This window comes from Capra hircus, chromosome 15 (genome assembly GCF_001704415.2).
Source record: "Capra hircus breed San Clemente chromosome 15, ASM170441v1, whole genome shotgun sequence".
NCBI lineage: Eukaryota > Metazoa > Chordata > Mammalia > Artiodactyla > Bovidae > Capra > Capra hircus.
In genome coordinates this window covers 74295272-74311021 of record NC_030822.1, presented here as the reverse complement: position 1 = coordinate 74311021, position 15750 = coordinate 74295272, and the positions used below count along the sequence as shown (strand labels likewise).

Genomic DNA, 15750 nt, shown 5'->3' with positions numbered 1-15750 from the left:
ATTTAGGTCTTCTGCCCATTTTTTCATTGGCTGTTTGTTTTTTGATAGACTTTGGAGAGTAATCCCTTGTCAGTTGCTTCATTTGAAAATATCTTCTCCTATTCTGAGGATCGTCTTTTCATTTCACTAATAGTTTCCTTCGATCTACAAAAGTTTTTAAGTTTCAATTAGGTATCATTTGTTTATTTTTGTTTTCATTCTTATTACTCTAGGCAGTGGACTGAAAAAGATCTTTCTTTGATTTATGTTAAAGAGTGTTCTTGCCTATATTTTCATCTGTTTTATAGTGTTAGACCTTACATTTAGGTCTTTAATCCATTTTGACTTTATTTTTGTGGATGGTGTTAGAGAGTGTTCTAATTTCTTTCTTTCACATGTAGCTGCCCAGTCTTCCCAGCACCACTTATTGAAGCGACTATTCAATATTATTTTTTCCATAGTATATTCTTGACTCCTTTATTAAGGTGCATGGGTTTATCTCTGAACTTTCTAGTATAGTCTGAAGTCAGGGAGCCTGATTCTTCCAGTTGTGTTCTATCTCAAAATTGCTTTCACTATTCATAGTCTTTTGGTTTCCATATAATATGTAAAAAATTTTATTTTAATTTTTTGAAAAATGTCATCCATAATTTGATAGGGATCGCACTGAACCTGTAGATTACTTTGGTAGTAGAGTCATTTTCACAATATTGATTCTTTTATTACAAGAATGTGTTATCTTTCTCCATCTCTTTGTGTTTTCTTTGATTTCTTTCATCAGTATCTTCCAGTTTTCTGAGTAAGGTCTTTTGCCTCCTTAGGTAGATTTTTTACTCTTTTTGATGCAATGGTAAATGAGATTGTTTCCTTAATCCCTCTTTCTGACCTTTTGCTGTTAGCATATAGGAACAGAAGAGAAAAAAAAAAAAAGGCATGCAAGAGATCTCTGTGCCTTAATTTTGTATGTTGCAACTCTTCCAAATTCATTGATGAGCTCTAGCGGTTTTCTGCTAGCATATTTACAATGTTCTATGTAAAGTACAATGTCATCTGCAAACAATAACAGTTTTACTCCTCTGCCAATTTGGATTCCTTTTCTTTCTTTCCTTTAGCACTTATTGTAAAGCTGATTTGGTAGCGCTGAATTCTCTCAGCTTTTGCTTATCTGTAAAGCTTTTGATTTCTCCATTGACTCTGAATGAGATCCTTGCTGGGTAGAGTAATCTTGGTTGCACGCCTTTTCCTTTCATCACTTTAAATATATCATGCCACTCCCTTCCCTTGCACGTTATTTGTTACTTTTCCTTTGCTGCTTTTGATACTTTTTCTCTGTATTCAGTTTTTGTTAGTTTTATGAATATGGGTCTTGGCATGTTCCTCCTTGCATTTATCCTGTATGGGACTCTCTCCGCTTCCTGGACTTGGGTGGCTATTTCTTTTCCCAAGTTAGGAAAGTTTTTGACTGTAGTCTCTTCAAATATTTTCCTCAGACCCTATCTCTTTCTCTTCTTCTTCTTCTGGAATCCCCATAATTTGAATATCGGTGCATTTAATACTGTTCCAGAAGTCTCTATGACTGTCCTTATCTTTTTTTTTTCATTCCACAGCAGCTGTTTCCATTATTCTACCTTCCAGTTCACTTGTCCTTTCTTCTGCCTCAGTTATTCCGTACACATATACTCCGTGAATTGTGATATTAAGTGTATTTCTTAATGCAGTTCATGGTTTTTTGTTGTTGTTAATAAAAGTGGTAAAAGCAACAGCTCTAATCACACTGAAATATATCAAGCTTTTAAGCCACACTGCACAATTTATTGCCACTACCACTTTTCTTTTGTCAAGGATGCTATTTGCCAGCCTTTAAACTGTACCTGTGGAATATCATAATTTCACAAAGGGCTATGCCAGCCCCCTTTCCCCTGTTAGGCAGAATAAATAAGACTGCAGGCATATTTCAGATACACCACTAATCCCATTCCATCTTAATTACCTGTGTCCTTGGGGCTTCCTCTGCTATTCTGTTAGCTGCATGAAGGTAAGCATCATATTTTGTTTTTGAGTCTACAAGACTGAACACCATGTCTAGTTAGTATAAAGCAGATCAATACTACAGTTGAATGTTTTTGTATCAATAACTTAAGGCAAGATGACTGATGGCATGCTCATCAGATTTCTAATGACTCAGAGCTTGGAAAGGAGAATGAGGTAGTAGAGAACCTGTCAATATGTTAGATGATAAACTCTAGATGCCAAAAAACTCATGACTTCGGAATGAAGTAACTGAAACGTAAGTTTTACCACCAAATCCAAAAAGTCTACCAGACAAGCATGTACTCAAAGAACTCTAGTTAATAGATGCTGAGATTTTATTTTGACTGGAAGAAACAATGTGGCAGGAACAGTGAAAAGGTAAATAATTTTACTAGTCAGTATTGATACTTTTTAAAATGTGGTAATCAGGGGCTTCATGTTCAGTTTCCACTGCTAATTTTTTTTAACAAGAATGCTGAAAAAATGAAGCTGTTTATAGAAAACAAGAGTTGGTAAGTTAAACCAACATGATATTAAAAAAAAAAAAAAGAAAAACCAAAACTTAACAGGGATGTTGAACAAATTCAGATGCTTCCTGGCAATTTTCACGTTTGGTAGTCAGGAACCTTTTTTTTTTTTTTTCTTTTCCTGAACTAGACATGAAAATGTTCTGTATTGCCAATGTAACAAAAGGTTTCAATTGATTTTTTAGAGGAAGTAGCCTGTGATTCTTCCTAATTTTTAAATCTGTAGAAGTTTTCTAAATATTTAACATCCTAATTAATAGTCTTTGTTGTTGTTTAGTTGCTAAGACATGTCCAACTCTTTTGTGACCCCACGAACTGTGGCCCACCGGGCTCCCCTGTCCATGGGATTACCTGGGCAAGAATACTGGAGTGGGTGGCCATTGCCTTCTCCAGGGGATCTTCCAGACACAGGGATCAAACCTGTGTCTCCTGCATTGGTAGGCAGATTCTTTACCACTGAGCCACCAGGGAAGCCCTTCATAGTCTTTAGAAGGTTTCTAATTACTTCAATGTATATTATAAAGTTTTAATTCTAATTTGATACACATAAAATATAGGTGATGGCAATAGGAACAGACCAATAGAGAACCATTAAAATTGAAATGCTGGCATAACTCATTGGTAAAACACTCAAAGAATAGGTTATAATGTATAATGTGTAAAAATTAGTATTCTATAAAATGATTTAGAAAATCCTTCATCTTTCATTTTCTTTCTTAGTTTACCTGGTAATAAACTCTGGTATTTCTCTGTTATTTTTCACAACAAACAAGCAAGTACTACATTGTAAAGTAAAATACAGGATAGCTTAGGTCACTGATGATAATTATTTTATCAGAGATTCATAGTTAACAACAAATGGTGCTTACTAGACACTAACCTATTCCTAATGCTTGAAACAGCCTTCTGTTTATATCTGCAACTGCTTCAAATTAAAAAATGTAAACATAAAATGCTTCCAGTTTTACTGTCTTCTTCTTTGAGTTGTCCACAGAAGTAAGTATCAAGTTCCCCAAATATTTCACAATATTTCTAACCACTTAACTGTGGGAAAAAAAAAAAAAAAGTAAATCCAAGATAGCTTTCCAAGCATCTCAAGGACCACTGGGAAGGCAGTGATCCTGAACAAATAAAGTAGACGTAAAAATAGCAACATGCATAGAAATGCTCAGAACCAACACGTGTATGCTGAAATGAATTCGAGGAATAAACTCATGTATGAAACTCTTCTGCAGCAGAGTAGCCTGTACAGAGGGTACAGGAAAGAATGCATCTACAAATAAAAACACCAAGTCTCAGAACCACCTTGTTATCTGGAGAAGATACACAATTGGCTAGGGCAATTTGCTCTGTGGAGATGGAACTTTTGAACTTCTCACAGATGCCCTATGTAGAAGCAAGAGACCTAGAAAATTTTCATTATTTAGAGTTTCTCCCTCCATCAGGTTAACCCTAAGTAACTAGATTTGCTATGGAGATTTCATTATAAGGAAATAGGTTTGATTCACACTGAAGAAGGCTGACCACTGAAGAATAAAAGGAATCTGAACTGTACAACAGATTTCACTCTCCAGATCTCTGGGCGCTGATTTTAACAATGATGCTCCTTAGCAAGATTCCACTGTATTTTATCAGTTCCTATTTACATATGGTATTTGTGAACTGTGGGAAAATTTTTTTTAATTATATATTTGACCTAAAAATTTAGCATTAGGATCTTTTGTAAAAATATATATCATGGGGAATCTTAAAATATTTCTTAAGTATCAGTCTTCAGGCATCAACATAAGAATAATTAGGCAGAAAAATAATGATAATCTCAACTACAATCTATTATCGTCAAATTATAAGAGCATATCTTCTTATCTGAGCAAACAGGAGCCACTTAATGAAGTTTGCAATAATCTATATATGTATGTAAACACAGAGAGACATTTAATATATAATGTCCCCGTGTGTGTGTGTGTGCTCAGTCGTGTCCAATTTTTTGTGACTCCATGGACTGCAGCCCACCAGGCTCCTCTGTCCAAGGAATTTTCCAGGTAAGAATACTGGAGTGGGTTGCCAGTTCCTCCTCCAGGGGATCTTCCCAGCCCAAGGAGTGAACCCACGTCTCTTGCGTCTCCTACATTGGCAGGAGGCCTCTACCTCTAGTGCCGCCTGGGAAGCTCCTACTATATAAAGATGTAATATATATAAATTGACTTGTTCAGTAAAATGGTTTTTGGGTTACATTCCTACCCAGAATTCTAAGTCTATGTGAAGCTCAGCTTTCCCAATGACTGTCAGATTCTGAAATATACATAAAAACACGACACATTTAGAATTTTCAAAGTACACAGAGACACTGAATGGTACCACTTGTACAGAAATGACTACCGATTCATTGTCTCCAAGGAAAATGGTTTGGTTTGTTTCTCTAGTGGTGGCAATGGGGTAAATTAGGGCTGATAGTAACCTTATAAAATGCTATTAAGGATGGTGAAAATACACAATAAATTATATATATATATACATATATATATGTGTATATATATATATATAAGGTTTACATTCCATGATGGAGGCAGGTGTCAAAGTACTGAATCAGGTAACAGAAGCCCGGGATCTGAGTCCCAGGCAGAGCACAGTAACCTTGGGGTTACTGGCAACACCACTCGATCCTTCTGGGTCTCAGTCATCTAAAGAATGATGATAGTTCCAACTCTGTAAGACTATTATCAGTGATAAGAATAGTGCTCCAGAGATTGTACAGTGTTATTAATTACAAGTAAGGTACATTAAAGAGCCTCTTGCTTGGTAGCCCCATGAATCACTCTATGTAAATATTTAGCAATGAACTTGCATTTGTCTCTGTCCATAAAACAAAGTAAGACAAATTAACCTACATGAACAGTATTTTTACTGCAATACTTTGATTAATGCCAACACAAAGTATTACTACTAATGATAAAATATGAACAATTAACATTGTACTATTTTTCTGAGGGTGAAACCAAGGCTTTAGAAAGTTATTATCCAAGTTCACATTTCCTAAATATTAAATGCCAGGTTTTGATCTCAGATTTGTATGATTCTACAGAACTGGCTGATAAATAATTAAAAGACAGTAAATCTTGCTCTCTAAACATGCTAACCAGACAACGTTTCCTTTTCCCAGTATATAGAAAAGGGATTTGTATTTCTTCAGCATCAAACATGTGGTGGTGGTGGTACTAAAGTACTCTGCAGGCTTGATCTCATCTCCGGCTAAAATCTAACTCTACACCTTTCCAGTTATGTGACCTCTGCCCATCTGCTGAAACTTTCGGCACCTCATTTTCTTTATCTATCAGTTTTAGCAGTTTTCTTATCTGTCGGGTGTGAGGATTAAATGAGTTTCACCTGATGGCTCAGCGGTAAATAATCTGCCAGCAATGCAGAAGACTGCCTATAATGCAGGAGACGTGGGTTTGATTCCCCTAGTTGGGGAAGACCCCCTAGAGAATGAAATGGCAACCGAGCCCAGTATTCTTGCCCAGGAAATGCCATGGACAGAGAAGCCTGGCAGGCTACAGTCCATTGGGCACAACTTAACAACTAAAGCACCAGCACTACCCTCACTGCTATACGGAACATGCTTAGGGCAGTACTTGGTTAACTACTAAAAAGAGTAATATTATTGTTTAAAAACATGACCAAATAACAAAATCAGTTATTCTGTCACTCTATGTAACATAATAGAATCTACTGATAGAAGCTACAATAAAGGAAATTGCAAGTAATTTCAAATCAACTATCAAATGGTTTCTAGTCTGCCCAGAAACTCAGTCCCAATACAGTCACTGCCAGAGAATATCTGTTTAAGAGAGAGACTCAGCTCAGAGGCCAGAAGCAAACATGAAAATCCTGACCATTCCCTGAAGGATCTGTTGGAGGAAAGTAAGGTGATCTAAGTCCGTTGAGCACAAGCTCAGTTGCTTCAGAAGTGTCTTGACTTTTTGTGACCCCATAGACTGCAGCACTCCAAGCTTCCCTGTCCTTCACCATCTCCTGGAGCTTGTTCAAACTCATGTCCATTCAGTCGGTGATGCCATCCAACCATCTCATCCTCTGTCGTCCCCTTCTCCTGCCTTCAATCTTTCCCAGCATCAGGGTCTTTTCCCAGGAGTCAGTTCTTGGCATTGGGTGGCCAAAGTAGTAGAACTTCAGCTTCAGCATCAGTCCTACCAATGAATATTCCAGACTAATTTCCTTTAGGATTGACTGGTTTGATCTCCTTGCAATCTAAGGGACTCTCAATAGTCTTCTCCAACACCAAAGTTTAAAAGCATCAAATAGCAAAGAAAGGCAATGCCAAAGAATGTTCAACCAAAGAATGTTCAAATTATCACAAAACTGCAGTCATCTCATACATTAGCAAAGTAATGCTCAAAATTCTCCAAGCTAGACTTCAACAGTACATGAACCAAGAACTTCCAGATGTTCAAACTGGATTTAGAAAAGGCAGAGGAACCAGAGATCAAATTGCCAACATCCATTGGATCATAGAAAAACCCAAGAGAATTCCAGAAGAACATCTGCTTCATTGACTACACTAAAGCCTTTGACTGTGTGGATCACAACAAACTATGGAAAATTCTTCAAAAGGTGGGAATACCAGACCACCTTACCTGCCTCCTGAGAAACCTATATGCAGATCAAGAAGCAACAGTAGAACCGGACATGGTACAACAGACTGGTTCCAAATTGGGAAAGGAGTACGTCAAGGCTGTATATTGTCACCCTGCTTATTTAACTTACATGCAGAGTACATCATGCAAAATGCCAGGCTGAATGAAACACAAGCTGGAATAAAGATTTCCGGGAGAAACAGAAATAAACTCAGATATGTAGATGACACCACCCTAAAAGTGGTGAGGTGCAGAAGGTGAATAGGAACTAAAGAGCCTCTTGATGAAAGTGAAAGAGGAGAATGAAAAAGCTGACTTAACGTTCTGCATTCCAAAAACTAATATCATGGCATCTGGTCCCATCACTTCATGGCAAATAGATGGGGAAAGTATGGAAATATTGAGAGACTTTATTATCTTGGTCTCCAAAATCACTGCAAAAAGCCCCTGATGCTGGGAAAGACTGAAGTCAGGAGGAGAAGGGGACGACAGAGGATGAGATGGTTGGATGGCATCACCAACTCAACGGACATAAGTTTGAGCAGGCTCTGGGAGTTGGTGATAGATAGGGAAGCCTGGTTTGCTGCAGTCAATGGCATTGCAAAGAGTCGGACATGACTGAGCAACTGAACTGAACTGAACTTCTTTGGGATTGGAATGAAAACCGACCTTTTCCAGTCCTGCAGCCACTGCTGAGTTTTCCAAATTTCCTGGCATATTGAGTGCAACACTTTCACAACATCATCTTTTAGGATTTTAAATAGCTCTGCTGGAATTTGATCACCTCCACTAACTTTTGTTAGTAGTGATGCTTTCTAAGGCTCACTTGACTTCACACTTCAGGATGTCTGGCTCTAGGTGGGTGTTCACACCATCATGGTTATCTGGGTCATTAAGGTCTCTTTTTTAGTAGTTAACCAAGTACTGCCCTAAGCATGTTCCGTATAGCAGTGAGGGTAGTGCTGGTGCTTTAGTTGTTAAGTTGTGCCCAATGGACTGTAGCCTGCCAGGCTTCTCTGTCCATGGCATTTCCTGGGCAAGAATACTGGGCTCGGTTGCCATTTCATTCTCTAGGGGGTCTTCCCCAACTAGGGGAATCAAACCCACGTCTCCTGCATTCATTTTGTATTCTTGCCACCTCTTCTTAATATTTTCTGCTTCTGTTATGTCCATACTGTTTCTGTCCTTTATTGTGCCCATCTTTGCATGAAAAGTTCCCTTGGTATCTCTAATTTTCTTGAAGAGATCTCTAGTCTTTCCCATTCTATCTCTATTTCTTTGCACTGATCACTGAGGAAGGTTTTCTTTACCTCTCCTTGCTCTTCTTTGGAACTCTGTATTCAGATGGGTGTATCTTTCCTTTTATCCTTTGCCTTTTGCTTCTCTTCTTTTCTCAGCTATCTGTAAGCTATTTGTAACCAAAACGATCCCATAGATCACAATGTCGTCTAATCCAATGAAACTATGAGCCATGCTGTGCAAGGCCATCCAATTGGACAGGTCATGTTGGAGAGTTGTGACAAAACATGGTCCACTGGAGAAGGGAATGGCAAACCACTTCAGGATTCTTGCCTTGAGACCTTGAGAATCCCATAAAGAAGAGGCATTGAAAGTATTAAGAAACCAGGTGGGAAGTCGATTTAAGTCCATACTCTGATCCTATAAACAACTTCCTTTTGTTTTTTAAATTAATCTGTATTGGTGCACAGTTGGTTTACAATGTTGTTCATTTCTGTTGTATAGCAAAGTGAATCAGTATATAACCATTCTTTTTAAGTTTCTTTTCCCACATAGGTCATTACAGAGTAGTGAATAGAGTTTCCTATGCTATACAGTAGGGTCTTATCAGTTACCTGTTCTACAGAAGTACTGTGCTTAGTCGCACAGTCATGTCGGACTCTTTGTGACCCCAATGGACTGCAGCCGGCTTGGCTCCTCTGTCCATGGGGATTCTCCAGGCAAGAATACTGGAGTGGGTTGCCATGCCCTCCTCCAGGTGATCTTCCCAACCCAGGGATTGAACCTAGGTCTCCCACATTGCAAGCGGATTCTTTCCCATCTGCGCCACCAGCGAATTAGTGTGTATGTGCCAATCCCAATCTCCCAATCCCCCACCGCCCCTCCGGCTTTCCCTTGTGGTAACCATAAGTTCATCACCTAGCTGAGTTACTTATCTAATTTTATGTTTGGATTCATAATGAGAACAATCCAAAAGAGGTGGAAGTCCAGTGCCCCCTGCAGTAGGAGAGGAGAGTCATAACCACTCGACCACTAGGGGATTCGCTTTTGGATTGTTTTCAACATGAGTTCAAGTATTTAGTATGCTTTAAATTAGATGAATAACTCAGCTTAGTGACAAATTCTTTTAAATTTGAAAGCATTTGTAATTCTTCTAGATTCCCTAAACCACTTGCATATTTGAGACAACAAATTAGGATGCAGTTTCCACATGAAGGACATCTTAAGGTTGTATAGAAATTAATTGTGACAGTTATCCACAGATATATTTTAGGCACCATATGCTAAAATTATTAACATGCCTTGTCATGTAATTAACAATGTTCAGAAGCAGAACCAAATTCTTCTACGGACAAAACAAAGGGACAAAAACTATCCAATTCTACTACAGTTTTCACTGTGAAATTAATGTAAAGAAAATCAAGTTCTATTTTTACATGACTAACATTATATCATTTATTTTTGTTTTAAAACCATGGAAGAATGTTCACATGATTTCCAGTAAAGTCTAAGTGAAAATGAAAACCAGTTTTAAAAACATTTCCCATAAAATGAAAATGTACCTTTCAACTTTAACAGGTAGTATTTCTCATGTCTCTTTTATCTAATAAAACCAGACCATGTTAACTGCCTACTGTATGCTGGGGAATTTTTAAATCAAGGGAGATACATTAGTTAGGCTTGCTTCAAAGTGGTCATCTTTGGGCTCATTTGCAACATTTTTATCATTGAAATGTTTCACATTGAAACATTTATTTGCTAACGGTAGAGAAAGCAGTAAAATTCACAGAAGAGTATTCTAAAGAGCAGCATGGAGGAGTCAAAAGATCGATGATCCTAGGGACTGAGCTCTGGTCCTTACTCTGCCCCCAACTACCGGCTCAGTCTGTTTATATGTGGAAAATGAGCCCGACAGAGATTTCTCCCTACATGTATCTTTTATTAGGAACTCAGGTATGAAATTCTACCAATATTTTGGAGTCAGTTTATGCAGGAACATGTGTGCAGATGTGACTTACAATTCATTCTCTCTGGGAGCAAGGAGAACACTTCCAATGTAATGAAATATATCCGTCAGTGTATACAAAAAAGGTGAAAAAAGTTATATCTCATCATGTTCTACAATAACGCTGCTCTAAGTACATTCATACTGTGGGAATTCTAGCTAGCATTAATCATTCTAAATACCTACTTTCCACTCATTTCTAGAATTTAAATCAGCAGTGTATCAGGAGGCAAATTAAAGAAACCAAACATTCACTTCTATACTCTGGCGTGCGTAATAGGTCAGCCCTGCAATACAATTCCATTCTGTGTACACCCTCAGAATAAGATCCTCTAAAAGAAATACACACTTGGCAAGTGTTTATGGATAATTCTTCCAATCTTTAGCTGTTCACAAAGCAGGACTCATCTCCCCTGTCCTTCAGTTCACCAATCTCATCATTTATCTTTCCTAATGTCCCTCACAGATGCAGTGGTTTGTTCTGCTTTGTGTTTCCCCACAACTGTAAGTCACTCAGGGCCTCGCTTTCCACAGCAAAGGATCAGGTGTCTCAACGCTCCATAAAGACACACTTCACACAGGGGATGTTTGTGGTCCGTGGACTCTGTCCACTTCATCTAAACGGGACCATCCGCCCGCGAGGAAGGGCCAACTGGACGCAGTGTCTCCACCAGCACCAACTGGGCATGTCCTGCTGTAACGGACCTCTCCTCTGGCTCCCGCACAGGCCTGAGCACACTTGCGCGAAACCTCCGCTGCCAAGACTGTGAAAAGCAGCTGAGTATCATTTGGAGGATTCACTTTATTTACCAAGTAAAAAATTAACTAAGTACAACAGGAAGTAAAGCGATGGAAAGAAATCAACATCTTCCAGATTTGTATTCCTACCAAGATGGTTCTACAATACCAGAAAAAAAGATAATGACCTAAAAAATATTGCAGAGGACAATTCCTGCTTTCTATTCACTTTACTCTACAAGGATTACTTAGAAACTGAGCAACTATATAGTACTAAGAGCTATCAGGCAAATAAAATACACAGAATCAACACCACCAGGAGGCCCACTACAATCACATTTTTGCTCAAGATGTCATCTGAATTAATTTGATCTTAAGTTTAACCTCCCAATGAGTAGGCAAGATGGTAGAATGCTGTTGTGTGCTCCCAGCTGATCTGTTCAACAACTGAGATACTTAAAAAACAAAATAAAATGAGTGTATTCGCTCACGCTACTACCCCTGTAGCAAATGTAAACAAATAAGAATTTATACAAATGTGAAATTTACTATTTTATATGAGCTCCAAACATGGAATATTCTGTGCTAGAAAAAGACTTCTTCACAAAGCTTTTTAATATTATAAAAACATCACTGATGAAATGAAAGTGAAGTCGCTCAGTCATGTCTGATTCTTTGCGACCCCAGGGACTGTAGCCCACCAGGCTCCTCCGTCCATGAGATTTTCCAAGCAAGAGTACTGGAGTGGGGTGCCACTGCCTTCCACTGCCTTCTCCAGGGGATCTCCCTCACTCAGGGATTGAACCCAGGTTTCCCACATTGCAGGCAGATGCTTTACCATCTGAGCCACCAGGGAAGCCCACTGATGAAATGAAATATAGTAAACCAAGACCTTGAAGGAAAATGGCTTGATTTCATACCCAGAGTCTGACTTCCCAGCTCTGGGGTCTGGTCCATGCAGGTGACCTCATCGTTTTCCTCACTGTAAAGCAGATGTAACTAACACCTGCACTCACCTCCCAGGTTGCTTGTGAGGATTTAATCAGGTCACAGATTTAATAACTCAGTGAAAACCCCTGCAGTCTGGATCTCAAGGAAGATCAGCTGTTTTACTCTTGAAAAGACTCTTGCTTGCTCTAGGCCACCACATTCTTGTATTTTCTTCCTTCTTCTGCTTCTTCCTTTTTCTTCCTCCTGTCTTCTTCCTTCTCAGCCTCCTTATCTGTCTTTGTTTCTTTCCAAACATCAAATGTTGAGAGTTCTCAGGTCATCAAGAATTTAGGTCCTCTTCTCCCTCTCTTCTTTCGCTAAGGGCTCTAACCTACTCCCATGATTTTCATTACCATCTGGAGGACAGATCCCAAACACATTTCTAATTCAGATCTGAACACATACCTGCCAAGTCACTGTCTCCACCTGGATGGAGTGGTGAGACCCTGAGTTCAGTCATCCTACCTCAAGGTCAAACTCCCCATTTCTGTCATTCAAACGTAAAAGCAGCCTAAGTCAGTAAACGGCTGGAAAAAATGCCCAGTTTTATAACACAGAATCCTGGGAGTTATCCCTGAAATGTCCTGTTGCTCACTTTTCAGTCTGTAACCCATTTCCTACGCTTTCCATTTTATATCTGAAATATACTCTGTTTTCTCCACGGCTGCATCCCCTTCTGAACCGACAGCCACTAACGACTAACTCCCAAACTGGCTTCACTCAAACAGTCCCCCTCCTCCAGTCCAACTAGAGGGATGTTTTAAAGTGCAAGTATAATCACTCCTCTACCTACATTTCTTTACATGATCAGAGAATAAAAGTAAATCCGAATAAGGAGTAAACACTGTGAACCACTAATAAAGGTGTGCACATGTCCTCCATCCCCACGGTCGTCTATGTTTCAAACACATTAAAACTTTTTACTCTAAAATGCCAGGCTCTCTCCTTCTTCAAGGCCTTCATTCATATCCACCCTGTTCCCTCTTCGGGAATGTGAAAAGGGGTCCTCCCTTCCCCTCCCTGTATCCCCATTTCCAGCTGTTTCTTTCCTATCATTCAGCTCTCAGTTTAACCAATACTTCCTCCAGAAGGCATTGCTTGGTTCTCTGGACAAGGTCAGTTCCATTAATTATATTCTCACAAGGCACCATGTACTTCTGTTCCACAATCCTCAGTGCATTTGTAAACACACAAAAGATAACAAGTGCAGGGAGCTTGTCTGTCCTGTTTACAGTTGTATCCCTTAATCTTATCAAACACCATAAGTGGGCCAACAGAGATACTGATAGATGTTTGCTGAATTAATTAACAGAGAATGGTTCTGGTTTCATTCTTGACTTGATAAGGACTCATAATTGGTGGGTAAGTGCACATAAAACTCTAATTCAAGGCAGACTGTGATAGCTTTTCACAGGAAATAAACATACAGATTACTTGATCCTCTAAAAAAAAAAATCAATTCTGGAAGGGAACAGACGTATAAAGAAAGACCCATGTAAAGGAAGGCTTCTTTCTGATGCAGAGATATGAAATAAGCCATGGAGAGCTAGCAAGACTTCAATAAGTTAAGGGTAGGAAATATTCCAAGGAGGGGAAAAATTTCAGACAGAAGGGAGAAGGATAGAAGGAGAAATATTTCTGCAGGAGAATGAAAACACTGCTCAAAGGAGAAAAGGGTTTGTCATTGAATGGAAAATCAAAACAGAGAAAGGATGGGGGAAGTATGACAGATGATGAATTCTGTTTTAGAAACTCAAATTTTAAGTCCTTACATGATGTTGAGAATGTAGTTAAATATGGAACTAGGAAAGAAGTTGCAAGTAAATTTCAGAAATTATTAGGCTCAGAGAAATTTTAGTTGATCCATAAGGAATTAAACATTAATGCAGAGGCATGGCAAAGAGGTCTAAAGTTATCCACAAACACGTATCTTTACTAAGAATAAAAAATAGAAAAAGTAAAAGCAATTTTATAACTACTGCCTCAATTTTCAACATACATACCTAATTTTTATTTTATATAGGTGTTAGTAATACCATATTTTTACAATGATTTTACCCTCTTTAAAACTGCTAATGTCCTACCACTGTTGGGATGGGAGAAACTCACTTATGCTGACTTTTTCTCTATTCAGTAGGAGAATAATATCTTTCTTCTGTTTAAAAGAATTTCAGTCTGTGTAATAGGCTCTGTGCAAAAATTTTAAATGACGTACAGAATTTTAAAAAGGTCATTCTAATTTCAAAAATGTTAACATCTGAAATTACATATATTATCTTTAATTATCAAGAGAATATATGAAGAATAATAAAATGCAATACTTACTTTTGCTGCACCTATTTGTTCTTTGCGAAATTTCTCAAGTGGTGCAATTAATACATCATTAGCATTTTGAATCTGAAATTAAAAATACAAATACATTAAATTCTGTATAATTCATGCAAACAATATTGAAAAAACGATATCTCCCTTATTCTACTTACTTAAACAAACAGTTTTTGTTCCCTTTTGCATCTATAAATGAAATAAAAAATACCTCACACATGTCATATACTCTTTTTCTACTTTATAATTAAATTTTCACAAATTATTTCACTTGATCCTAGCAATAATGTAACTAATGTGAAAACAAGTACACATGGTGAGATCTTAAATATTTAAAGTTCATATTCTAAAATTTAACTACACATCAGACATTAAATTTTAAGATACCTTTAATTATACTGGTTTAATGTAGTCAGTTCAAGCATCATTTGAAAATTGAGCCATATAAAAGCCTTCTGTCTTGCCACTAGAATATTATAATTGTACAGCTGCAAACTAAAATCAGGCTTATTTTTTCCCTATTTAATTAGATTCCTTATACTTGGGCTTTGCCTGCATATTCTCATAATATTTCCAACCACACTAAAACAGTAACTGATTTTATTTCAATGAACAGCGTTTTAGTCCAAAACTCTAAATTGGGTTTCACTTAAACTTTCAAAGAGATAAATCTTTAAATCAGTCTGTAAGAATACTGTGAGGGGGTTCAAGCTGGGTCGGGGCAATGACTGGATTCAGAAAACATATTTTTAAGGAAAGCAACATGCTGGAAGGAAATCTTGATTTTTAAAAAAATCACTTTAAAAAGTATTAACATTAAACACAGGATCTTAAATGTTTTCATGACAAAAGGAAATAATAATGTGGCAAGATGGAGGTATTAGCTAATGTCATGGTATTAATCATTTTGCAATACATAAATGCATCAAACCAACATATTGTACAATTTAAACTTACATAAAATCAATTATATACCAATAAAGTTGAGGGGGGGAAAGGTAGGCCCAGTTAACAAAATTACCATTCATTCTACCGCTGTGATAATACTATGACCTACTACACAGTTAGCAAACGCTAAGATGGAGAGAAAAATCTATTTTTCAAATTAGTCACTATTTTAAAATAGGTTAAAACATATACAGGAGCTCCTTATATTATTCTTATAATTTCAAATAAGTTTGACATTATATCACAATTTTAAAATTTCAAAAAATGGGTTTTACTTTCTATTATTTTCACTAAACTGGTTATTCTCTAGTCAAGC

General features: G+C 37.6%; 1 protein-coding gene across 1 annotated transcript in view; it reads right to left on the bottom strand.

Annotated features, from left to right (window-relative positions):
- ARHGAP42 (Rho GTPase activating protein 42) overlaps nt 1-15750 on the bottom strand; it is a 331634-nt gene that overhangs the window by 130430 nt on the left and 185454 nt on the right. Inside the window, exon 4 of the mRNA XM_013969404.2 lies at nt 14487-14558. Coding sequence (XP_013824858.1) covers nt 14487-14558 — 72 coding nt within the window. The remainder of the gene's footprint in view (nt 1-14486; nt 14559-15750) is intronic.